Source organism: Hibiscus syriacus, unplaced genomic scaffold (genome assembly GCF_006381635.1).
Source record: "Hibiscus syriacus cultivar Baekdansim isolate YM2019G1 unplaced genomic scaffold, ASM638163v2 tig00111780_pilon, whole genome shotgun sequence".
Lineage (NCBI taxonomy): Eukaryota > Viridiplantae > Streptophyta > Magnoliopsida > Malvales > Malvaceae > Hibiscus > Hibiscus syriacus.
Genome location: NW_024063177.1, coordinates 290636 through 314686, shown reverse-complemented (window position 1 = coordinate 314686; position 24051 = coordinate 290636). Strand labels below are relative to the sequence as shown.

At 37.1% G+C, this 24051-nt stretch overlaps 2 protein-coding genes, 1 long non-coding RNA gene and 1 other non-coding gene across 5 annotated transcripts; all 4 read left to right on the top strand.

The window, feature by feature from the left end:
• The first annotated feature begins 451 nt into the window (after positions 1 to 451).
• LOC120170501 lies at positions 452 to 5487 on the top strand. The gene is made up of 3 exons (XR_005520771.1): positions 452 to 514; positions 606 to 641; positions 5140 to 5487. It is a non-coding gene; the product is annotated as an uncharacterized LOC120170501 (long non-coding RNA).
• A 17-nt stretch (positions 5488 to 5504) lies between these two features.
• On the top strand, positions 5505 to 7792 carry LOC120170499 (serine/arginine repetitive matrix protein 2-like). 2 transcript variants are annotated; one of them, XM_039178445.1, is made up of 4 exons: positions 5505 to 5590; positions 5697 to 6390; positions 6919 to 6951; positions 7156 to 7792. In XM_039178445.1, exons 2-4 carry the CDS (start codon positions 6215 to 6217, stop codon positions 7376 to 7378), a joined length of 432 nt encoding a protein of 143 aa, XP_039034376.1. In that variant the 5' UTR covers positions 5505 to 5590; positions 5697 to 6214; the 3' UTR covers positions 7379 to 7792. The 2 variants fall into 2 exon arrangements, with proteins under 2 accessions (XP_039034376.1, XP_039034377.1); XM_039178446.1 differs by lacking the exon at positions 5505 to 5590 and having other exon boundaries at positions 5666 to 6390.
• Positions 7793 to 10399: 2607 nt separating this feature from the next.
• Positions 10400 to 13142, top strand: LOC120170516. The gene is made up of 3 exons (XM_039178453.1): positions 10400 to 10599; positions 10876 to 11708; positions 13002 to 13142. Exons 2-3 carry the CDS (start codon positions 10947 to 10949, stop codon positions 13140 to 13142), a joined length of 903 nt encoding a protein of 300 aa, XP_039034384.1. The 5' UTR covers positions 10400 to 10599; positions 10876 to 10946.
• Positions 13143 to 13601: 459 nt separating this feature from the next.
• TRNAT-CGU lies at positions 13602 to 13673 on the top strand. Its single transcript has one exon. It is a non-coding gene; the product is annotated as a tRNA-Thr (tRNA).
• The last annotated feature ends 10378 nt before the right edge of the window (positions 13674 to 24051 follow it).

Sequence of the window (24051 nt, the reverse complement as noted above, 5' to 3'; positions counted from 1 at the left end):
CTGCTTCATCATCTCCTGAATCGGTCACGTGCTGCTCCACTTCATCAGGTAATATCATTCGCCCCTTAATTGCCAGAATCCCTAATTTTCCCATTTACTTTTCCCTCTCGCACCTCAATCCCTAATTCCCCTTTCTCATTTTTCCTTCGCATCTCAATCCCTAATTCACCATTTTCCTCTTCGTTTCCACGCTCATCTCTTCCAACTGTGACAATATCCGCCGCTGGAGAAGATCATTGTCCCCAAGGATCAAAATTCGGAAATTAGCCTCGAAGCACAGAATAATCCTCCCATGTGTCGTTCATAGCATCCAGGTTAGTCCAACGAACCAGTAACTGAGTTATTGGTTTGTTCTGTTGTTTAACTATTCTTCTACCCAGAATTTGACTTGGTTCAATCTTGAACTGACCTTCTTCGTCCACTACAGGAGGATCTGTTGAAGATGATACGGCTGCTCCAATATGTTTCTTCAATAAACTAACATGAAAAACCAGATATAGACGTGAGGTCTCAGGTAAGTCCAGTTTATAAGCAAACTCTCCAATTCGTTCAATGATCTTGTAAGGGCCATAAAATCGTGCTGCTAATTTTAAATTTTTTCGCAGGGCAAGAGAGGTCTGTCTATAAGGATGCAATTTCAGGTAAACCAAATCACCCACCTGAAAAATTCTCTCTGATCTGTGTTTATCTGCTTTTTGCTTCATTCAATTACTTGCTTGTTCTAACTGAGACTTGACTAGTTACCTGATCTCTTCTCTATTCTGCATTAATTCTGATATGCTCTGCACTGGACTGTTTGTATGCCATACCATAGTAGGAGGCTTGTAGCCATGTAGGACTTCAAAAGGTGTTAACTTAAGAGCAGTATGGTAGGTAGTATTATACCACCATTCAGCATGAGACAACCACTTTGCCCATTGCTTGGGTTGGAAAAAAACAGAGACCCCTAAGATATTGTTCTAAGCACTGGTTTACTCTTTTTGACTTTCCATCAGTTTCAGGATGGTAAGCAGTGCTAAATAGGGTCTTAGTGCCCAGTTGTTTCATTAGCTCTCTCCAAAAGAGGCTAGTGAAAGTCTTATCCCTGTCTGAAATGGCCATTTTAGGCTAGCCATGCAACTTGTAGACATAATCTAGGTATAATTTGGCCACCTCTGCAGCAGTGTAAGGGTGTGCTAATGCCAAAAAATGGCTATATTTAGTAAACTTGCCAACCACCACAAGAATACAATTCTTTCTCAAAGATGTAGGCAAACCCTCAATAAAGTTCATAGTAATTACTTCCCAAGCCTGTTGAGGAATAGGTAGAGGTTGTAACAACCCTGGTTTAGGCACATGCTCCACCTTAGTCTGTTGACAAACTGCACATGCTCTTACATAAGTAGCTACCATAGCTTTCAATTTAGGCCAATAGAAATAAGACCTAATCCTTTGATAGGTAGCCTGACTGCCAGAATGGCCACCATAAGGGGAATCATGTAGTGTCTGAAGTATCTGTAGTCTAAGAGACCCAGCAACCCCAATATATACTCTATCCTTAAATCTAAGGATACCTCCTGAATACTTCCACTGGAAATCAACATTAGGATTAACAGATAATACAGAAATCCATTGCTTAGATATAGAATCATCTTTATAACTTCCTTCCACTTCATGAACCCAACTAGGAATGATTAGAGTAGTGTTTCATGGTAAAACAGTCAGCATGATCTTCCCATTGTCTAGATAAGGCATCAACAACTACATTTGATTTGCCTTTCCTGTACTGAATTGTGTAATCCAGCCCTAATAACTTGGTCAAGACTTTCTTTTGAATAGTAGTAGTCAATTTCTGTTCTAATAAATATTTCAATGGTTCATGATCTGTTTTAATCACAAAAGATTTACTCTCTAAATAATGCCTCCACTTGGAAACTGCTAGAAGATACTCTCTTTCATAAATAGAAAGTGCTGTATGTTTAGGACTCAGAGCCTTACTTAAATAGGCAATAGGTCTGCCCTCTTGAGATAAAACTGCACCAATACCACCTGAATTGGCATCTGTTTCTAAATAAAAGCTCTTACCAAAATCTGGTAAGGTTAAAACAGGAGCAACACACATAACCCTCTTCAATTCTTCAAAAGCAGTCAAAGCTGCATCAGTCCACTTAAAACTGTCTTTCTTAAGTAGCTGAGTCAGAGGTTTGCTAATTGACCCATAATTCTTAATAAATCTTCTGTAATAGCCTGTTAATCCCAAAAATCCACGCAAAGACTTTAATGACTTAGGCATTGGCCAATTCCTCATATCTTCTACTTTCTTAGGATCAGTAGAAACTCCAGTAGCTGAAATAATATGGCCCAAGTATTCAACTTGAGTCTGTCCAAAGAAGCATTTGGACAACTTGACAAATAATTGATTCTGAAGCAATACTTCTAAAACCAGTTGTAAATGAGTCACATGATCAGTCATAGAAGTAATATAGACGAAGATATCATCAAAAAATACCAAGACAAATTTTCTAAGAAATGAACTAAACAATTCATTCATTAAAGCTTGAAATGTAGCAGGGGCATTAGTAAGCCCAAAAGGCATCACCTTAAATTCATAATGACCCTGATGAGTTCTGAATGCTGTCTTATATATGTCAGATTTAATCCTTATTTGCCAATATCCAGATCTGAGATCAATCTTGGAAAAAGAAACTGCTCCATGTAATTCATCTAATAGGTTTTCAACCACAGGTATAGGAAATTTATCTTTCACAGTCATACTATTTAATTTCCTGTAATCCACACAAAATCTCCAAGTACCATCCTTCTTTTTGATAAGAAGGCATGGAGAAGCAAATGGACTCCTACTAGGCTGAATAATAGAGGTTGAAAGCATACTAGAAATCTGTTTTTCTACTTCCTCTTTCTGATTGTGTGGAAATCTGTAAGGCCTCAAGTTGATAGGAGTAAATTCAGGCTTTAGAGGAATAGCATGGTCATGAGTTCTTGTAGGGGGTAAACTAGTAGGCTCATCAAAAATAGATTGATATTTCTGTAAAAGAGGTTGAAGAGCTGCTGGAACAGGTTTTGAATCTTCAGTCATAGTTAACAGAATCACATGTCCCAAAATAGGAGAATCTGATGCTGTCATTTTCAATAATGTAGCTCCAGATATTTGTTGCAAAGAATTAGATGGTTGTTGTCCTTGTATAATAATATTCTCCCCTTGATGTTGAAAGCTGAGTGTCATTTGATTAAAATCCATCAAAATAGGACTAAATAATTTCATCCAATCCACCCCCAACACCATATCACTGCCATCTAACTTCAGGAGTTTGAAATTATGAACAAAAGAGTGTCCTTGCATCTGCCATTCCACCTGATTACATCTAGCTGAACTATAAAGTTGCTATCCATTGGCTACTGTGATTGCCAAAGGATATGGTGTAAGTACATGTATACCAGCATTAGCACACTGTGGAGTCAAAAAAACTATGAGTACTCCCACTTTCAATCAAAATACTAAGTGGTTTTCCTTGAATGGCTCCTTGAATCCTTAATGTATTATGGCTAATGCAGCCAGTAATAGCATTCATAGAGATTTCTAGAGCCTCTTCTTCTTGCATCAATTGTTGATCTGATTCCATAGTAACATTCTCTGTAGGAACAACAGACTCTTGAAGTCTTCAATCATCAGATTTAGATTCCTTGACTTACATTGATGCCCTGGAAGAAACTTCTCCCCACACTTGAAGCAAAGATTGTTTTGTCTTCTATAATCCAGAAGATTCTGTTTAGGATTAGAAACTGATGTGTTCTTGGTAATTGCTGGCAGTGAAGCTGATTTAGAAATAACAATGGGGCTTGGGTAGGGTGGGTTTTTAAAAGAGGGCCTCCATCTTCTGTTTTCATAATCAACAAATAATTCATAAAGTTTGGATTGTTTGTATGCTTCAGGCAAATTTTTAGGGTCTAAAGCCTTCACCCTATGTTTAATATCCTCCCTTAATCCACTGATAAAAAGTGACACAAAGAAATCCTCATTTAATGTAGGATTTTGTAGTAACATATAAGGTTGCAGCTCTTCAAATTTTTCCTGATAAGCCTCAACAGTCCCTTTCTGAGTTAACTTAGTAAATTCTTATACTATATCAGAAAAAGACTTGTCACTAAATCTATGACAAAGATCTGCTTTAAATTCATGCCATGTTACATGGTGTTTCTGCATAATATATCCATCAAACCAAACCTCTGCTTTCCCAGTCAAGTACATAGTGGCTACCTCTACTCTCTGTTCTGTAGGAACATTACACAAAGAAAAATATTTGAGACATTTTTGAAGCCACCCTTTAGGATTGATTCCATCAAAGAATGGTAAATCAATTTTAGGTCTATGCCACATCGCCCCAGAACTGATAAAAGAACCCCTTGGTCCTTTATTTTCTGCTTCCAGTCCAATCATAATAGGTCTATTGTTATTGTTTTCACCCATTTGATTCTCAGGCCTACTACTATTCTTAAGGGCTAAACAAGCATCCGGCTTCTCTTTCAATATTCCCGGTTCATCAGTTTTATAAGTGAATCTTGATTTATCCTTCACTACAGTCACCAAAATAGGATTTTTCTCCCTATTTTTAGAGTTATTAGGAGTGTTTACCTGATCATCTGCAAACTGCTCTCATTCCCTATTTCTGCCAGTTAAGATCTTCAAGATTTCCTCCACATATCCTTGGTTGGTAGCCATCCTAGACTCCAATGTAGAAATCCTGTTGTCCTGATTCTCCCACCATTTAGGAGGATTAGACTCATCTTTTCCTTGTTTCACCAGTGTTGTCAATTCTTCCATCTGTTTCTGCAACCCAGCTAAGTCTTCTGCCATGTTCTGATTCTTCTTCGGCATGCCACCAACTTGCCAGAGACCGAGGCTCTCGATACCAATTTGTGATAGATTGGAGATATTAGATAAGAAAAATCGAAGAAGAAAGGATTTAAGAAGTAGGAAAGGAGAGATTACAGAAAGAAATTCTCTTCATTCATTTCATAAGGAATTCAATCCATATTACAACCTATATTATTTAGTTACAGGGCTAAAACAGTCATTTGCAAGGATGCCAGTTGGCTGTCCTTTTAACAGATTCTAACAACTAATATATTCTCTTCTTGCAGAATACTGGACTGAACACGTAGGCTACTCCTCCATTTGGACTGATTGGGCTATTAACTCCTCTTGGATCATATTTCGGTCTGCTTCATCATCTCCTGAACCGGTCACGTGCTGCTCCACTTCATCAGGTAATATCATTCGCCCCTCAATTGCCAGAATCCCTAATTCCCCATTTACTTTTCCCTCTCGCACCTCAATCCCTAATTCCCCTTTCTCATTTCTCCTTCGCATCTCAATCCCTAATTCACCATTTTCCTCTTCGTTTCCACGCTCATCTCTTCCAACTGTGACAAACTCAAAACCCTCGAGAATGTGGACAAACCCCTTGTTTTGAAGGAACTTAGAAAATTATGGAATAAGCAACTACCTAACATTCCATGGAAGAAGGTAGAGTATGATGAATCAAACACACTTTTGTTGGATGATTCCCCGTATAAAGCTTTGCGAAATCCTGTGAGTTTTTAACTGTTTTCTCTGTTTGCTTATCGCTTATATAACACTTCAGACTGTTGAAACTCAAATGATGCTCTAATGCTAACTTCAATTTTTTCATTGGTAGGCAAATATTGCTATATTTCCATATCCTTATCAATACACAGATGCTGCAGATTGTTCATTAGGTGAGATGTGAACTTGCATGCTTTAGGGAATTTAAGGTACACAAACAGTTTTGACCGCGATATAGTATCTAAGCCTTCACAGGGACATTTTTTGAGCTTATCTTTTTGGCCCTTTCACAGTATAGAAAAGGTAATAGTGGATCTTTTTAAAATAGGTTCGGTAGATCCTACTCTTACCTCTATTGAAACCATGAACTTGTTGGATCAAAATACCTTTTTTCCTGTTAGGGAACCGTGTTTTAAAGCTGTGTTCATATGGAGCAGTGTAATTGCTCAACCAGTTACCATTCATTACCTATGTAAATAATTTTTTTGATAAGAATTACCTATGTAAATAATATTGGTTCATGTTACAGATCTACCATTTGAGTTTGCATTGACGGTCATCTGTACCTAATAGCTCCCCATTGTATTATTCGTTATGTGCGCATTTTATCATAATCTTCATTGTTAAATAATGTTTGCAACACAACCTGGAGGAGATCTTCGAATATATCTTGAACGGTTAGCTGAAGCAGAGAATGTCCAGAAATTCATTGGGCAAAATCCATTCGGACAATCAGCTATCACAGAGGCAGATCCACATTGGGATTTCTATTCCCAAATTATAGATGATGAGACATTGGAAGCTTGGTAATTTCCCGTTCCGCTTCTTTACATTTAAGTCACGAAATAGCATCTTTTGAAAGTTATATTACCTGAGCTGCATTTAGAGTTTGTGTTCCGTTGTTAGCAGAAAAATTTGGCTCATATTCATATGGTAATTGCTGATGATCATAGAATCTTAATTGGCCTTTCATGGGCCTGCTTTCTCTTTGAGATGGCATTCCTTCTATAGATAACTCTCTATTCACGTACATATTTTTTGAAGAATTAAAATAGAGAACTATGTTGCTTTGACTATATTGACAAGCAAGCATGAAAATAAATAAATAAGTTGATCCTTTTCTCAATAAATCTTTTATAAGTATATTAAATTTAAAATTTGATGTAATGTGTGATGTGATAAATCTTTTTGCAGGTTGTTTGTTTGTGGTTTGGAGTTTTATCTTTTTTTTTAATTGATCTTTAAAACATTTGACTTCTTAAGAACGTCGTATTCCTTACCTTGCAATTCTTGTTTATGACCTGTGGAAAATTTTAAATTTCTTTTTTTTTTAGTTGGTCTCCCAGAAACCGGAGAAGCAGGAGCAGGTCTCCATAAAATTGGAGCAGGAGCAGATCTCCAAGAAATCGGAGAATCAGGAGCAGGTCTCCCAGAAATGGGAGCAGGAGTAGGTCTCCGAGAAACCTGAGAAGCAGGAGCTGGTGTCCGAGAAACCGAAGAAGCAGGAGCAGATCTCCCATAAACTGGAGAAGCAGGAGTAGATCTCCCAGTAATTGCAGAAGCAGCAGCAGATCTCCCAGAAATCAGAGAAGCAGGAGCAGGTCTCCCAGAAACAGGAGAAGCAGGAGCAGGTCTCCCAGAAACCGGAGAAGCAGGAACAGGTCTCCAGAAACCGGAGAAGCAGGAGCAGGTCTCCCAGAAACCGGAGAAGCAGGAGCAGGTCTCCCAGAAGTCGGAGAAGCAGGAACACGTCTTCTAGAAACTGGAGAAGCAGGAGCAGGTTCCCAGTTTTAACAATACAGATGAATTCAGTGGTGAAAATAAGAGACGGGTGAAGGGACAGATTCCATTCTGTTTTGACTTCCGTCGAGGCAGGTGTTACCGTGGAGGGTCTTGTCGTTATCTGCACCATGATTCTGGCAGGAGTTATGAATCAAGGTGGGAAAGGAGCAAACAGCAGTATCTGGAGTTACCTAATGCTTCTAGGAGGACTAATAATGCTCGTGAAGAGATCAAGCAGAGCTCTGAGAAAAGAGAAGATTCTTGTGATGTAGGTGCTCATGTTCAAAATAATCAATCAAATGAGTATCACATGGTTAAGTCTGATAGATCTAGAGACATCCCAACCTCTTTATTTGAAACACACATGTTAGAAAACAAGCAGGAAAAGCATAATCCTTTCAGTTATGAGAATTGTCGGATAAGCAGGAGCAGATCTCCCAGTTTTAAGTGTACAGATGAATCCAGTGGTGATAATAAGAGACGGGTGAAGGGACAGATGCCATTCTGTTTTCACTTCCGTTGAGGCAGGTGTTACTGTGGAGTGTTTTGTCGCTATCTGCACCATGATTCTGGGAAGAGTTATGAATCTAGGTGGAAAAGGAGTGAACAACAGTGTATGGAGTTGCCTCATGTTCCTAGGACTAATAATGCTTGTGAAGAGATCAGGCAGAGTTCGGAGAAAAGAGAAGATTCTGGTGATGTATGTGCTCATTTTCAAGAAAATCAATCAAATGAGTATCACATGGTTAAGTCTGATAGATCTGGAGACATCCCGGCCTCTTTATTTGAAACACACTTGTTAGAAAACAAGCAGGAAATGCCTAATCCTGTCAGTTATGAGAATTGTCAAGAAGCAGCTGCAGAATCTCAATACCTGTCAAGTATTGATAGCGCATCAGTTGGCAATGTAGGTGCTTATTTTCAAGATAATCAATCAAATGAGTATCACATGGTTAAGTCTGATAGATCTAGAGACATCCCGGCCTCTTTATTTGAAACACAGTAGTTAGAAAACAAGCAGGAAACGCCTAATCCTGTCAGTTATGAGAATTGTCAAAAAGCAGCTGCAGAATCTCAATACCTGTCAACTATTTGATAGCTCATCAGTTGGCAATATGGATACACTGAAGCCATGTGGTAATGCTTCTCAGGAAGTATTTATTTCTCTCTCCAATCCTTTAGATCCAGTGTGTCAAAATGCTATTTGCCAACCTCAACAATCAGATAACCATGTCTGATTCTTGACCATGTAAATCATTTACATCCCCAATAAATAGGCTTCCAGAGAGTAATATTCATCCACATGCAATGGAGCTCCATAACCATCCTTTCCATATATCCTCTCCTTCCGTCCTATGCTCACTTGTTAAAGATAACCCACAAACGAAAGAGCAACAAACTTCATCTTTTATGTTTCAATCTTCTGGGGAAATCTTTCCATCTTACTTGTTACCTAGCCAAGAGTCTTACTTTGCTTACAGCCAAATTCTTCTTTAACTTACCTCCATCTCCATCTCCACCACAATTACTGGATTTAACTGTAACTCCCACCATTTCACTTTTTCGGCGGAGTTACTTTCCTCTAAGGAATGATTTTGGTTCCCAGATTATCCCTAGACCTTATCTTATCTCAAGCTGATGGGTTTCAACAGCGAGCCTATCCTCCAATTCAGGATGTTAATCAACCTATCTTGCAGGCTTCTTTGCCTGTTTGTAACCTACCTGGAGCTCCTAGTATGTCAAGAGATGATGGCTTAACAAAATCTCCAATGCGGAACAGTATTGCTTTAAATTCCTTTTCCCAGGGCAACACTCATCCTCATACTCTGCCCTGTACACAACAGTTGCTGAGAAACAAAATGCGAACATTCCCCTCTGAGAGTTCGATGCCAGGTGGATTTCTTACTCATCTTCATATACTTATCCCTATGTACAGCAGCAACCACCACACAGTTCACATCACCCTATGATTGATGGTATTTATAATCTTGGTGGAAAGATGAATTCTTCTATGAAAGTTCCACCAAATATTGGGGGCACATCATCCCACCGGCTTGACATTGGTGGATCGAGTAGTTCAATTTATAATCCAAATGCATCTACTCTTGTTCAGCCATCGAATACCAAACACATTTCTGATATTCTCCAGCAAGAAAAATATATAGCCTACAATAAGACTCCTTTCAGCTTGGCTCATCATCCAGTTCATGGGAGAGGTATAGGATCTCAACAAGCAACCTTGTCACCCAATTCTTCCAGGGTAGAACAGGTGGTGACCAATATGATCCGCTTTTTGATAGTATTGAGCCATCTTCAAGTTTGTCGAGAAAAAAATATGTATTCAGATGTTGGAAATAACAAGTTGCTGACATTTTATTGGGGCTGTGGTTCCAACATTCCACTGAATATAGCAGAAAACAACCAGAGGAAAGATGCTGCAGCAGCTGCTTCTGTGGCATCTGCAGGCAATGAGGAATGTGCCATTGAGAATGGACGCCGAATTAATCCGGTTGAAGTTAACATGGCTAATAGTGATGAGGAGATTGACAAGATAAAGTCTCCGGGGAAGAGCAAAGATTCCAGATCCATGAAGCATTTTGAGGGTGGTGTTCTGCCCTTTTGTTTCCATTTATTATTTTTATATTTCATTTTTGTTGGATTGTATTACATCGTGTCTGGAATTATTTGATCCTCACAAGGGGCTTACTATCGGTTTCCCATTGATGAATTGAGACCAGGCATTACATCACATTCTTCAAAAAATGAATTTCAGTCCTCATAGCTCCTCACTATATATCCCAAACTAATTGGGTTTTGTGTTTGGGTAATTTAATTACATAATATGTATTTAAAATTATTTATATGTCAGTTTTATTGGTTGATTCGGGTCACAATTTTAAAAGTTGAAAATTGACCCAAATAATCGACTAAACCGACTAACAAGAAGTCGAACATACTTCAACATATTATTATTTTTTATTAGAGGATTAGGGTTTAGGGTTAGAAGGAAAATAAACCCCCATTGCAGAGATACACTTTCGGAAAGAGATTCAAGTGTACGGACCCCGGTGTGTCTTTTTGAATGAACAGCCGACTCTTTCAAAAAAGAAGCAAAAGAGTAGGAAGAAGAATAAGACGGTCAAATCTGGGGAATTGGAGAACTTGAATGCAAAATCTGTTTTGGAGTTGAAAGATGGGGAAGGAAATTCCTTGATAGATGAAAAGAAGGCAAGTGATTCTCATTTGGAGTCCAAAATGAGTGTTAGTTTGGAGTCTGTGTTGAAGAAGAAAGGGAAAAGTTCTGGTTTAGGGTTCTGGGAAATTGTAGTTTAGGGTCTCGATTGAAGGGGAGTCAATTGAATGAACAATCCGCACGTTCAGATACGAAACAAAAGAGGGAGAAGAAGAGTAAGGTGGGGTATATTTGGGGAATTTGACAGCTTGAATGGGGAATCTATTTTAGAGTTGAATGATAAGGAAGGTGATTCTTTTATACATGAAAAGAAGGCAAGTGATTCTCATTTGGAGTCCAAAATCAAAAATTTTAGTTTAGAGTCTCGATTGGAAGGGGTTCAGTTGAATGAACAATTGCAAAGGAAAAGGAAGAAGGGGAAAGGAAAGAAGACAAAGACTTGGTATTGTGGAGGATGAAGGTATTAGCACAAAGAGCAATGGCAAGGACAGTAATGAAGCTGGAAATAACAATATGTCTATATCAGAAGCCGTAGAGTCACAATATATGAAGAAACTTTCTTTGATAACTGATATGGAAAGTGATTCTCCTGTAACTGCAAGTACCGGATTGGGGGAAACTCAAAATTCCCATGTTGATGGAGATAGGGAAACCTTTGAGATAGGGAAGAAGGCAAAAACCCATCACAAGAAAAGGAAAAAGTCTTCTAATCTGGAACATATACAGACTTCAGTTGACCATTTAGATAAGGAACATACAACCGGTTTGGAAAATGGGTCCATTAGAGTACCGGACGGGCAAGCTATGCCTGTACAGGTTTCGGAGGAAGAATTGGGAAATAGCACAAGCACTAAATCTGATCTCAAAGAAAGAAAAAGAAAGAAACGAAAGGAGTCTTTGTGCAATGATGAAGAGATTGAAACCAAGACAGATGAAGTTATTCCCTCTCCCTTGAACTTGGCTGTCACAAAAGATGATGCTACACTAACAGCTAAGGCTTCGGAGGTGGCACTGGGAAACAACAGAGGCACTGAATCTGATCTGAAGGGAAGAAAAAGAAAGAATCAAAAGAAACAAAAGAAGTTGAAGGAGTCTCTGTGTTCTCTATGCATCAATTGCTGTGACTCACCACCTTTTGTTATTATTAGGGTAAATGTTAGGTTATGTATAGTTTTATCATTGAGCTTTAAAACGCAACAATTTTTATATTGAACTTTAGTTGTTTATATTTTAATTATTGGGTCGTTAAACCCTTAACAATCGAATAATCTGATAAATTAAGATTGATGGGAAAGTTAAAAAAATTTATTATTTTTATTCAACCTTATTATATTTTCATCAAAATTAATATTTTTTTTCACTTATTTTCAGTTGCTTTCTAAAATTGTCATTTTTGACGTCTTCTGCGACCATCCTAAGTATCGATGAATACGTCTCATAATCTCTTTAATATTTTGAAATTAAACATAAAATCTATCCCCTTTTTAGGTTTGAGGCTTTCTTGGATTTTAGATGTTTGTTTAAAATTTTGAATAGTGAGTAGTATTCTTTTGAGAATATGAATAACATACCTAGAAATTAATCTAATTAGACGGTTGAACCTTTTCATAATTTTTTGTCGAATTTAAATGAATTTAGTGGAAAAATAAATTTGACAAGGAAAAAGATGTAAAATGCAAATGTTTTACTGTAGATATAGTTGATGATGGGTTGCCGTTGATCGACAAAGATAGTTAAAGGAGTTGAACATTTTCAATAAGGAAAATTAGAAAGAAACAATCACGTTATCACGTTGTTAACGATTTAATAGTCTAATGTCTTAATCACGTGCCTTGGCCATTGTATTGTCTCCGTCCCGCATGGATAAGATATCATCTTACCCTCAACACTCGCCTATTAGGCTATTATTGTCTGCGGGGAACAACACCAGCACTCTCATTGTATCTCAACACTCTTCCTTATCTTCTTCTATGGACAAATGTGTGTTATGCTATTGTTACAAATAGTTGGTTTTCTCAAGGGGAATTATTTTGATCACACAAGATCTTCTATTAAGAGGATGAAATCTAAAAATTTAAAATTCTAGGGGACGAAAATATGTTATCAATAGAAAATATAAAAAAATAATTAAATATATGATAATTTAAAATTTTCAGGGGACCACTGTCCCCTGCCGCCTCCCTTAATCCATCCCTATTTATGATTTCTGTGAAAGGTTGGAAGTGTTGAATTTCCAGTATGTTGCCAAAGGTGACATTTTATGTCTTTACAATTCATTCAATTGCTTCTTTTGGTTACTTGTATTACTTTACAATGTAGAAATCAACATCGAGAATTGTTGAGGATGGATCATAGAAGAACCCGCTATGATTGCTCCACAACATCCAAGTCCGAACAATTCTTGATGTTCGATTAATCGCAAGAAACTGCGATTAATTGTAGAACATGGAGCATTTGGTCCAAAAACTTAGAAGACTGAAAGATGCCAGTTCTGGTTTGACAACATTTCAGCTACATCCCATCAACCCGAAGAAGGTAGCTTTACGAGCCAATCAAAGCAGGCGGCAGCCGCTTTCCGAGTGAACTATTTGCAAAATGCCTTGTAATACTTCTTCATGAAAGCATAATAATTCATGGATAAGAATTATGGCGGTCGTGTTTTATATCATACTTATGACAGCATTCATATTTGCATGAAAAACCTTTTGTAATTTGTATATGAAGTAATGTTATATGCTAATTGTGTCCCCATGATTATGGTCTATGTTTTGTGCTTTGTGTTGAAGATGGCATGTAGTATCTATGAGGAGCTAATGGTCTTTGAATCACCGCCTGCTGAGGTATGCCTTTCTTGGATGCTGATGCATCCTTCCCTACAGAGTTTACTTTCTCTTTCTAACAATTTAAACACCTTCGTTGAATTGAAATATTATATTTTTTTTTTAATTTTCAAACTTTTTACTTCAAAAATAAATTCAATTATTTGTGCTATCATTTACGTTTCAAAGGTCAGAAGAGTACAGGATTGAGAGCAAAACAACTGCCTCCGTAGCATAGTGGTAGTGCGTTCGCTTCGTAAGCGAAAGGTCGCGAGTTCGATCCTCGCCGGGGGCTTCAATTTATGTTTTCCTCTTCTATTTTGAAGGTTTGGGCTTTGGGTTGGAGTGGTTTATATACGTCTAGTTTTTTTTTTTAATATATAAAAATTCCCTAAAATCTAATATAGGGTAAATATCACTTTCGACATCTATGTTTTTTCTTTGGACAAATGAAGTGGTGCATTATCAGTAGAGGAAGAGGGTTTCAAATTTTGACATGTTAAACATATGGGGTGGTAGATAAAGTTTGACCAAACTATTTAAACTAGGGGCCAATTTGATCGATAAAAGATCAAGGAATAACTTGACTGTAATTATCAAATTCATGGTAATTTTTATTTTAAGCCTTTATTTTTCTAAAATAGGAATACATATCTTAACTCGATTGACACCTTTAAAGGTTGCGAGATTGAATATCTTTAAGCATAGTCATATTTGATTTAAGGATTTAAAGAATTGTGAATAGTTAAAGTATTATATCGTATATACACAACAAAAATAACATGCATGTATAATCATTTGCCCACGAATCCATGCAGCTTAATCTAATTAATAAATTATAACTTCATGTTTATTAGAATTTAAACTATAACAAAATTGAAGAGAATTTACACATAACTTACTCATACCTGGGTGCTTATGGTATCGGAGCCCTAGTCTTCGTCAACTCGAGAGGTGACGAAATGAATTACACCAAAAAACCTGAGCATTAGCTTGAAAAAAAGTAAAATCTCGAGCATGAATTTAGTACTTAACTTTTCAATATTTCTTGTTGTTTCGTTGCGTTGTTTTAACTGCTTATTCTTTAAAGTTAGAATATATAGTTTGTTAAACTTTATAGAATTATATACTAAATTCATAAAACTACCATGATTGTTTAAATTTTAAAAATATTTAGTACGTGAGTTTTCTCTAATTTTCATCTTTAGTCTCTTTTTTTCTTCGTTTTTGTGATTGGTAGCGACACCAACCTTGATGATGGTCGTCGAATATCGGTATTCATTACTTTCCTTTACTTTAATACATCATATCTTTTTTTTCTTGTTTTTATTTTTAATAATTCTTTCTTTATGACACATATTCTTCTGTCTTTATGGCACGTTTTTTATGCCTTTTTGACACGCTTTCGGTTGTTTGACCGTTATTTTTGTTTATTTTTTTTCAGAATTGGATTTGACATCGTCACAACAGATCAAGATGGCGTTTATTTGTTATCATGTTGATCTTCCATGCTTTAGACTCTCAGATTGGATTTGGATACGCGATTTGTTTTCGTGGATAGTATTTTCACGTTGCTCGTTTCTAAGTTGTGGATTGTTGGTGGACTTTCGATTGTTCCATCCCCTTTTGTAGTTTGTTTGTCAATGCGGTCAGATCTGTTCATATCTACCTTTTGTTCGAGTATATTTGGTTAGGTTTTTTAACTTTTTCCTTGTATGGTCTTTACGTGATCTTAAGTGGTTAGTTTTCTTGTGTTTAGGAAAATATATTCATTATATGTTGTTGCTGTAAACCTTCACTATAATTTGGATATTTTCTATTTTTAATAAAATTAGCAATTTTTTATAAATATATATATAGAATGTATCATTCAACTTAATCTAGTAATTATTTCATCAATATGCTTATATATTACTAAACAAAAGGAGATGCATATGAAAAACTTTGAAATTAAAAATATCAAATTTGATAAAATCTGAACTCAGAAATTTAAATAAAAAAATCAAATTCAGAAGTCGTTCAAACTTCCATGACCATTTCTTTTATATAAAATGAAGCATGGGTCAAACAAAGGATCATCATCATATATTTTATTATAAGAATATATATAGTTCAAATACTATACATAGACATATATACATGATCATTACTTGTATATAAAATGATCAATTTATTTCAATGAAACTTCAATTTAGATCCCTAACGAAGGTGGTTTTTGCATGAAATTAATGCACATGTCCTTGCAGTATACAGAAATCAGAATATACATCCCTTATGTACATCAAAATTCAATATAAGAAGCCGATTAAAAAAAAATAAATAAATAATGGCATATTGCCATTACCTACATACTCAAAAACTGTTCCGTCTGAAGAAAAAATGCATTTAGAAGCAATTATATATATATATATATGAAACTCATGCTGATAATTTGTGTATGAAATCTTGAACCAGCCATGAGGAACTAATCAGTATCATTATCCTCATCTGCATGACTTTGATCATCATTTTGTGTATGACTGAGGCCTGCAACATTTTATGTTTCAATGAGAAAATTTTCACTCGGATGTTTTTTATTTTCAATAAAGGGAAATTATCCATGATTTACCTGGATTCGCCGTCGTTCCATACAAAGGATATCTTGGGAAAAGTGAGGGTGTGCCGAAAAATAACTGCGGCGTAACCAAATGTGCCAACGGAAATGGCGGACAAGTGTTACCATTGAAGTTTTCAGGTTGGTGATGAAATCCATGGCTTCCAAACTGAAATGAGGACAATGATAGATTTGAACAAGGCTCCAACTGACAGTTGTTATAAGAGTTGAAAGGCTCCCAATGATTGGTTAATGGAAAAATTTAGATTTTCTTGCTCTTTGATCCATTTCCCCTTCGTATCTGCAACATTTTCCTTTTCAACCTGCATAATTCTCTCTGCAAATCATATAATTGAAGTTGCCGTTGGCACCGATAGCCTAATCCGACGGTCCCTTAATCCCCTTATCGTACAAACTTTGCTATGCCGGTCTTTCCCCCCCCCCCCCCCCGAAAGAAGGCAACATTCGAACGATCCTCGGATTCCGAAACACCGACCACTGCCTCGAACTTGAAGGCCCCTTGGAGACCTTGCTAACGTCACCATTGATTTCGCCTTCTTGCTTTTTTCTTGAACTTGAAATCATATTATAAGTTTATAACTCCTCTCATCATTATTCAAAAGTCATATATATGCATATATCAACTGAAACAAGGAATAAATTAGCCTGTAATTAGACAGTAAATAGCTTCAAGATTCAAATAAAGGGCATGGAAATACAGTTCTTCATGAGAATCCAAGGATGTTTCTCCATTTCAAGTGACATACATGCAAAGTTTCGATATATTAGGTTATATTTCTCAAAGTATACACATATACATACATATATGGTTCAAATAGAGCTTGTTGACATATTTCATTCTAAAGAAACCAGATTGATGCACAGTGAACTTACATACTCTACAGATAAGAGTGTTGCAGAACTTGAAGAAAATCACAGCTAGCTGTAGGAATGGAAAAAGATGCTGGAATTTCATTGTAAACACATGTTGCTTGGTAATGGAAAAAGGGAAAGGTAAGGCAAATCCGCGTCCCATGTGGCGTCCCACGCTCGCCGACACATCGATATCGAAAAGAATATAACAACAAGATTTAAATATCCATAAACTTTGTTTCATACCACACCGAACAGTCACTGGTTTTGAATAGCAAACAAAGTAAAAGGTTAACTTCATATATACATGACAATTGTCATTTTCGATGTCAAAATAAATTCCTTTTTCTTGGTTAATAAATAAAGAAATTTGTAGTAAAGAAAAGTGAGAGTCGAATCTATAGGGACTTAAAAAATCACAAATTAATGTTTGAATGATTTTAACCAGGCGAAAAATAGTAAAATGGGGGATTTGGTAAAATGAAATTAAAATGGTAAAAATAAATAAAAGCAATTTAAATCAAAAAAAATAAGAGAATAAAGTTTGTGAATAAATACGGTGAAAATAGTCTCAAGCTTCGCTTTGACTCAATTTTCTTTAAATCATCGAATAAGATTTTCTCTTCGGGATTCATGTCGGTTACTTTGTCTACAAGGGTTATCCCTATGATTCTATCTTGTATACCGAATACCCAAGGCAATCTTTGATTCCGGCTTCAGTAATTGATTCTAACAACATCAATTGTCGTAGATCAATTACCGTTTAAGTTCGTGGCGTCCGACTCGGATTGTTACTTCAATAACTGTCAATTCCGATCTCAATTCCCTCTTGGCGAAGCTATCTCGCCAAGTGTGTTCACAGGAAGTCGAATTGTTTTCTATAAGCCGAATCTTCCTCCCACACATTTAATCACAACAACCTCTTGACCAAAGTCAATCTTTGATTTTGAAAACTGTTTTGATTTTGAAAAATAAGCGCAGAGATTGAGAGAGATATTCCGAAGATATTAAGGGTCTGTTTCAATTCTCCCGATGGAATTGAGTCATCGCGACAACTCTCGGATTATGAAAAGTTTAGCTAAGCATGACAAAAGTCATACTTAGCATTTTGAAAACAAAGCTTGAAAAATAAAAGAAAAATGAAAAGAACTTGAAAAGTAAAAAGAGAAAACTTTTATAAAAACTAGAGAAAAAAGAAAATTGTAATCCGAATGATGAGTTTAGGCTTACCCCAAGTGGGTATTTATAGCCTCTCAAAGCCTAAAAGATAAACAAAGAAAACAAATAAAATAATCCTAAAAAAATTATTTTTTAATTTAAATTCAAACTTAAACTAGTCTCCTAATGCAACTCTGCTCGTCCATCTTCCAGAAGGCGTGCGGAGAAAGTCTTCTAGAAGCCGTCGCTGACTGGACCTTCTAGAAACCACCACGTCAGACCGCGTCGTGCTCATGTCTCCAGCCGTGACCAGATAATAAAAAAAATACAAAATTCACCCGTTTTGTCACAAATTATGGAAAGCAAGGACCTGTACAAAAACAAGTATAACACAACCAATTCAGCGGCAATAATTCCACAAAATTGAAGAAATAACAAAGATTAACGATTTTAAACACTCATCAAATTCCCTCTCACTTATCTCATGCTTGTCCTCAAGTATGATTAATAAAAATTTGTCAAAAATACTATTTATCATTCTTTGTCAAGTTTCACATTCAAAGAAAACAAGATAGAGACCACAAGAAATATTCAAGTCAAGACATCAATCCATTGAACATCATCAATTGGAACAAGTCAAGTGTGATCATAATATCCATTCATTCATTAATCTCAATGCTTATAGCTCAACACCTTACCGGGATTCACTCAAATCACTCAATGTGTTTAGGGGTAAAGAAACGCTCAATGTCAGAATCGACACAGTATTACCATAAGCCTGCAAGTAAATCAAATCTCCACTACTAATAAGAACAAGATGCATAAATCAAAGGGTCTTTTATTGGTTGTAACGGGGCTTAGGTAAAGGTGGGGAAAAAGGCTAAATACAAGGCTAAATATTCAAGGCAATGAACTAACAAATAATAATTTCAACTCCATCAAAACATTAAGCACAACAAGATAAAAGACGACTTATCAAACAATAAACTTCTTTTCGAAATGCATTGAATTTTTTCTTTGTTGTTGCTCAATTCTTTTTCACGTCTTTCTTCTCTTCTCTTCTTTCTTTCTTTTTCTTTTCTTTTTCGAACAACATCCTTTTTTTCGAACTGTTAATGGATAATTGTTCACTTGCCCTGAAAATGGTAGAAAAGAGTGATAAAATAAAAGGCTCGGGTTTGTAAACATGGTGAAAACAAAAAAAAAAATGGGAATAGACTCAAAAGTGGTTAACTAAGGGAAAAATGTATGGGTAGGCTATTTAGTGGGAAAACGGAATGGTTAATCCTAAGGTGCCCAAATCATTTTTAAGCATCATGTTCATGTGTAATCTCGACAGTATTTAACATGCAGGTTCTAGAATACCAATGTCAAATTCGACACACTCAATCCAACAAAATGAGAGCGAAAATGATATTCTCTTAAAGGCTCAAATCTCACCAAATTGTTTCATGCATTGAGCTAATCACATTTCAACCAATAAAACCATGGATTATCACAAAAGTACCAACTTGATCATAATTCATACTATTCACTATCAAGAATATCCTAACCTAAAAAATCATGTGTTCCCAAACAAGCATAACATTCCAAACAATATTCAACAAGACAAAGACAATTAATGAAATTTTCGACAAATTCAACCAACACAATCTAGCATCGAAACATAAAGATAAGCAAGGTGAAATTCAATCCTACACTCTACTCCCCCTCACTTAAAGCGTTTTGCATCAAAACAAAAAATTAAAGTGCAAGAGAAGGAATAGAGTACTCCCTGAATTTAATATCGACCGCGGCCATGACCACGGCCTCGGCCGCGATGAGAGGTGCTAGGGCGTAGGTACGAGAGAATCTCTACGATGTTTGTCTCGATGGAGTGGAGGCGGTTGTGGACTTCATCCATTTGGGATTGTATATCCGGTCGTGTTGCTGTGGGTGGTGGCACTGGTGTGTTTCGATGCATGAAGACTCGCTCGTTGCAAGGGGTGAGTACACCTGGTGGAACGAAGTAAGGTGCGGTCGGGGTACCTGCAAGTAGGCCCATTGAATCCAAGAATCACTCGTCTAAAGCATCTATAGAAAAACCATAAGTAAAGCGTGTTACATCAAAGTTAGCGATATGATAAGCTAAATGAGTAATGTAAGGGCCAAGGATAAACGGGTGATTGGATCGAATAACAATCTCAAAGGCCCGAGCAAACCAGAATCCTAAGTTCACACGTTTGCCTGCTGACATGCACCACTAAAAGAATAGCTCGACTCGGCTTAATGAGGATGATGAGTCATTCCGACCAGAATAATTATAAGCGAGGAAGCGATGGGTGTAGTGCAAGGTCGGGTCGTGAATAAGATGGGCTCACGTTGCGCGGGCGTTGAAAGTGTGGCCGGCTAAATCGGTAAGTCCCTCATAAGCCATGTCGGCATCGAAACTCTGCGAAATCTCAAGTAAAGCTGTTAAATACGAATAACTCGTGACATCCGTCACGAACCCCATAACAAGATTAAATTCTGATATAGACATGGAGAAGTAATTTCCACATAGTCAAAATGTTACAACATCAGGTGAACTAACATTAAGCAGACGTTGGGGCGAAAAACTAAAAGTGGCATAGAATTCAAACACAAGTTCATAAAATGTTCCACAGTTAATCATCGGATATAAATCCCAACGAATGGTAGAAAAGTATGCGTGAACAGACTCACGTAAATGCAATGTTTCTAGAGTACAAGTCTGAATATACTTAGCTACACGGAAAGGGCGGTGTCTTACCGATTCGAAACGTACCAGTTCGTCATTTGAGAATTGCAAATACCCGCATCGTTTCCACGGGAGGGACAGCCTATGACCGACCCCGTCGGTTGCGCTCTAGATTTTCGTGGGCTGGTGGCGAACTGTCAGGTGCATCCCCAGGGCTAGGTGGATGGGTCGATGAAGCATCACATGGAGGTTGCTGCTGTGAGCTCGATGTTGCAGGCGATGGATCCGAAGACGAAAAATCGGCAGTGAAATCCTCTGTAAAACCATAGATAAGGTGGTACATTAGCAACGGTTGAATTGAAACATGGTTAGAGTTTACCTCGAGAGTGTTATCCGATTCCACTAAATGCATCGAATATAACTGGAATGCCATCCGTCTTAAGCGTGATGATGTTGATTCGGTCGGCATTGAGTGGAACGATGGAGATGGAGACTGTGGAGGGGACGAATGGCGAGACGTGCTTGGCCCGGGGAGAAAAGAGACGGTCGGCGCAAATGTCGAATGATAATGCGACGTTGGGGCTTGCGCACAACCTTGTGTAGGTTGAGCCAGCGGAGGCGGTGGAATGGAGTCGTAGTCACTCGGCAACTCGACGAACGCCGACGCGTTTGAGCGGCATCGTCCTCCTAGAATGATGAGCGGATGAGCGTTGGTGGTGTTGGGTCTATTTCTTGTGTGCACCATCGTGTATTAGGGAGGAACAAGAAGTGTGAAAATGATATAACGATGAGAGTTTTGCATTGGTGTCGCTAGTGGTGAGCAGAAGGAAGGGCGACGGTTTGTGCTTTGGGGAAGGACGATCGGTTATGGAGAAGATGAAGATGAGAAGTTGGGTTTGATTGGGTTTTGTTTGGTGGTGTCGTGCGTGGGAGGAGGGGTTGAAATTGAGTCAAATGGGGATTTTGTTTGTTTGGGTGGATAAGGAGAGTTTTAAAATTGAAAAGTAATTTGATAGAGATAGGGTTTTGTTTTTTTATGGTAATAAGTGTTTTGGAATTTGAAAAAGTTTAGTGATAATAGGGATAGGGCCCACGGTATAGTAAGAAGAGGGAATTGGGGAGTGTGGGAGGCAAAAAGTAGACAAAATATAAGAAAATTATTTTTGGGTTTTGCTAACGTGCGCCGTTAATGAAACGGTGCGCACAGGTTTCTCCTTCTTTTTTTGTTCGACTGTGTACTGCACTGTATGATCCGAATTTGGCACTGTTCGAATGGGAATTTCGCAATTCTTCGTTGTTTAAGTTTGAATAAAAATATTTGGTTCCTGTAAAATAAAAATTAAATTAAACATGCTTGATCGAATAAAAATAAAAAGTAAAAATAAAAATTTAACGGATAAATAATGGGTTGTCTCCCATGAAGTTCTTTTGTTTAACTTCGTTAGCTCGACGACCTGATTCAAATTTCGGGTTCTTCCAAGTCAAAATCTTTAATTATGCAAACTTCATTATTCGTATAATACGGTTTAAGCCTGTATTCATTTACTTTAAATCGAGTGCTCGAATTGTCTTCTATTTCGACTGCGCCATAAGTGAATATTTCAGTTACCGTATAAGGCTCGCTCCATTTTGATCGAAGTTTTCATGCAAAAAGTTTTAATTTTGAATTAAAAAAAAGAACTTTTTGGCCGATAGAAAAAGATTTAGAAATAATTTTTCGATCATAGAATTCTTTTGTTTTGTTCTTATATATTTTGGCGTTGTCGTAAGCATCTCTCCGGATTTCCTCAAGCTCTTGTATATGTAATTTTCGTGTTTCGCCAACCGCTTCTAACTCCATATTGCATTGTTTTACAACCCAATATGCCTTGTGTTCTAGCTCGACATGTAAAGGGCACGGCTTACCAAACACAAGGCGATATGGTGATATGCCGATAGGTCCTTTATATGCGGTCCGATAAGCCCACAAAGCGTCAATTAGTTTCAAGCTCCAATCATTGCGATTTGGTTTGACTATTTTCTCAAGAATCGTCTTTATTTTAAAGTTTGAAACTTCTGCTTGTTCGTTCGTTTGCGGATGATAAGTTGTGGTAATCCTGTGATTCATTCCATATTTTTTCATAAGTACATCAATTACTCAGTTTATGAAGTGTGTGTCGCGATCACTTATTATCGCTTTTGGTGTACCAAACTTGGAAAAAATAAAATTCTTTAGAAATTGAACATTAGTTTTTGCATCGTTATTTCGAGTGGCTTTAGCTTCTACCCACTTCGAAACATAATCAACCGCAAGGATTATATAACAATTGCCAAAAGAAGAAACAAATGGACCTATATAGTCAAGTCCCCAAACATCAAATATTTTGCATATATGTATAGGATTAAGGGGTATTTCATTTCTTTGACTCAAATTACCTTCCCGTTGACAATTATCACAAGATTTGCAAAACAAATAAGCATCACGAAAAATATGAGGCCAAAAGAATCCACATTCCAAAATTTTATGAGCGGTCCGCTTTAGTCCAAAGTGTCCACCACACGAATAAGAATGACAAAAATTTAAAATTGAGCTTACCTCGCTCTCAAGAACACATCGTCTAATTACCTAGTCTGAACAATACTTCCAAAGATACGGATCATCCCAAATGAAGAAACGATATTCTCTTTTAATACGGTTTACTTCATCCCTCGTTAAATTAGATGGTAATTTACCTGTAGCTAAGTAATTGACTATATCTGTGAACCAAGGTATTGACATTTGCGCCATCATCAAGCTTTCCTCGGGAATTCTTCACGAATGGGAGGATTAACTGTAGTGATTGGAAGCCGGCTTAAGTGATCGACCTCTAAGTTCTCACATCTTTTTTTGTCATTGATTTCCAAATCAAACTCTTAGAGGAGTAAGATCTAGCGGATTAGTCGTGGTTTTGCCTCTTTTTTGCCGAGCAAGTACTTCAAGGTTGCGTGATGAGAGAAAACAACAACTTTAGTGCCAAGAAGATATGATCTAAATTTATCTAATGCAAAAATAATAGTGAATAATTCTTTTTCGGTTGTTGAATAATTTCGTTGCGCAGAATCCAAGGTACGGGATGAATAAGAGATTACGTGAGGTTCTTTCCCGATCTTTTGTCCGAGCACAGCCCCAACACTTCCATCCGAAGCATCACACATAACTTCGAAGGGGAAGTCCCAATTCGGTGGTTGGACTATGGGTGCCGAAACCAACTTATCCTTTAGTACGTCGAATGATTCTTGGCATTGTTGGTCGAAATTGAAGGCTTTATCCTTCTGTAATAGCTCGCACAAGGGTTGCACCACCTTAGAGAAATCCTTAATGAATCTACGGTA

What these genes read in the sequence shown, in the direction of transcription:
- LOC120170499 (XM_039178445.1), top strand. Translation starts at nt 6,215, where the DNA reads ATGTTTGCAACACAACCTGGAGGAGATCTTCGAATATATCTTGAACGG. An exon ending in GATGAGACATTGGAAGCTTG is followed by an intron (nt 6,391 to 6,918) that starts GTAATTTCCCGT and finishes TTTTTTTTTTAG; the next exon opens with TTGGTCTCCCAGAAACCGGA. An exon ending in AACCGGAGAAGCAGGAGCAG is followed by an intron (nt 6,952 to 7,155) that starts GTCTCCATAAAA and finishes AAGCAGCAGCAG; the next exon opens with ATCTCCCAGAAATCAGAGAA.
- LOC120170516 (XM_039178453.1), top strand. Translation starts at nt 10,947, where the DNA reads ATGAACAATTGCAAAGGAAAAGGAAGAAGGGGAAAGGAAAGAAGACAA. An exon ending in CACCTTTTGTTATTATTAGG is followed by an intron (nt 11,709 to 13,001) that starts GTAAATGTTAGG and finishes GATTAATTGTAG; the next exon opens with AACATGGAGCATTTGGTCCA.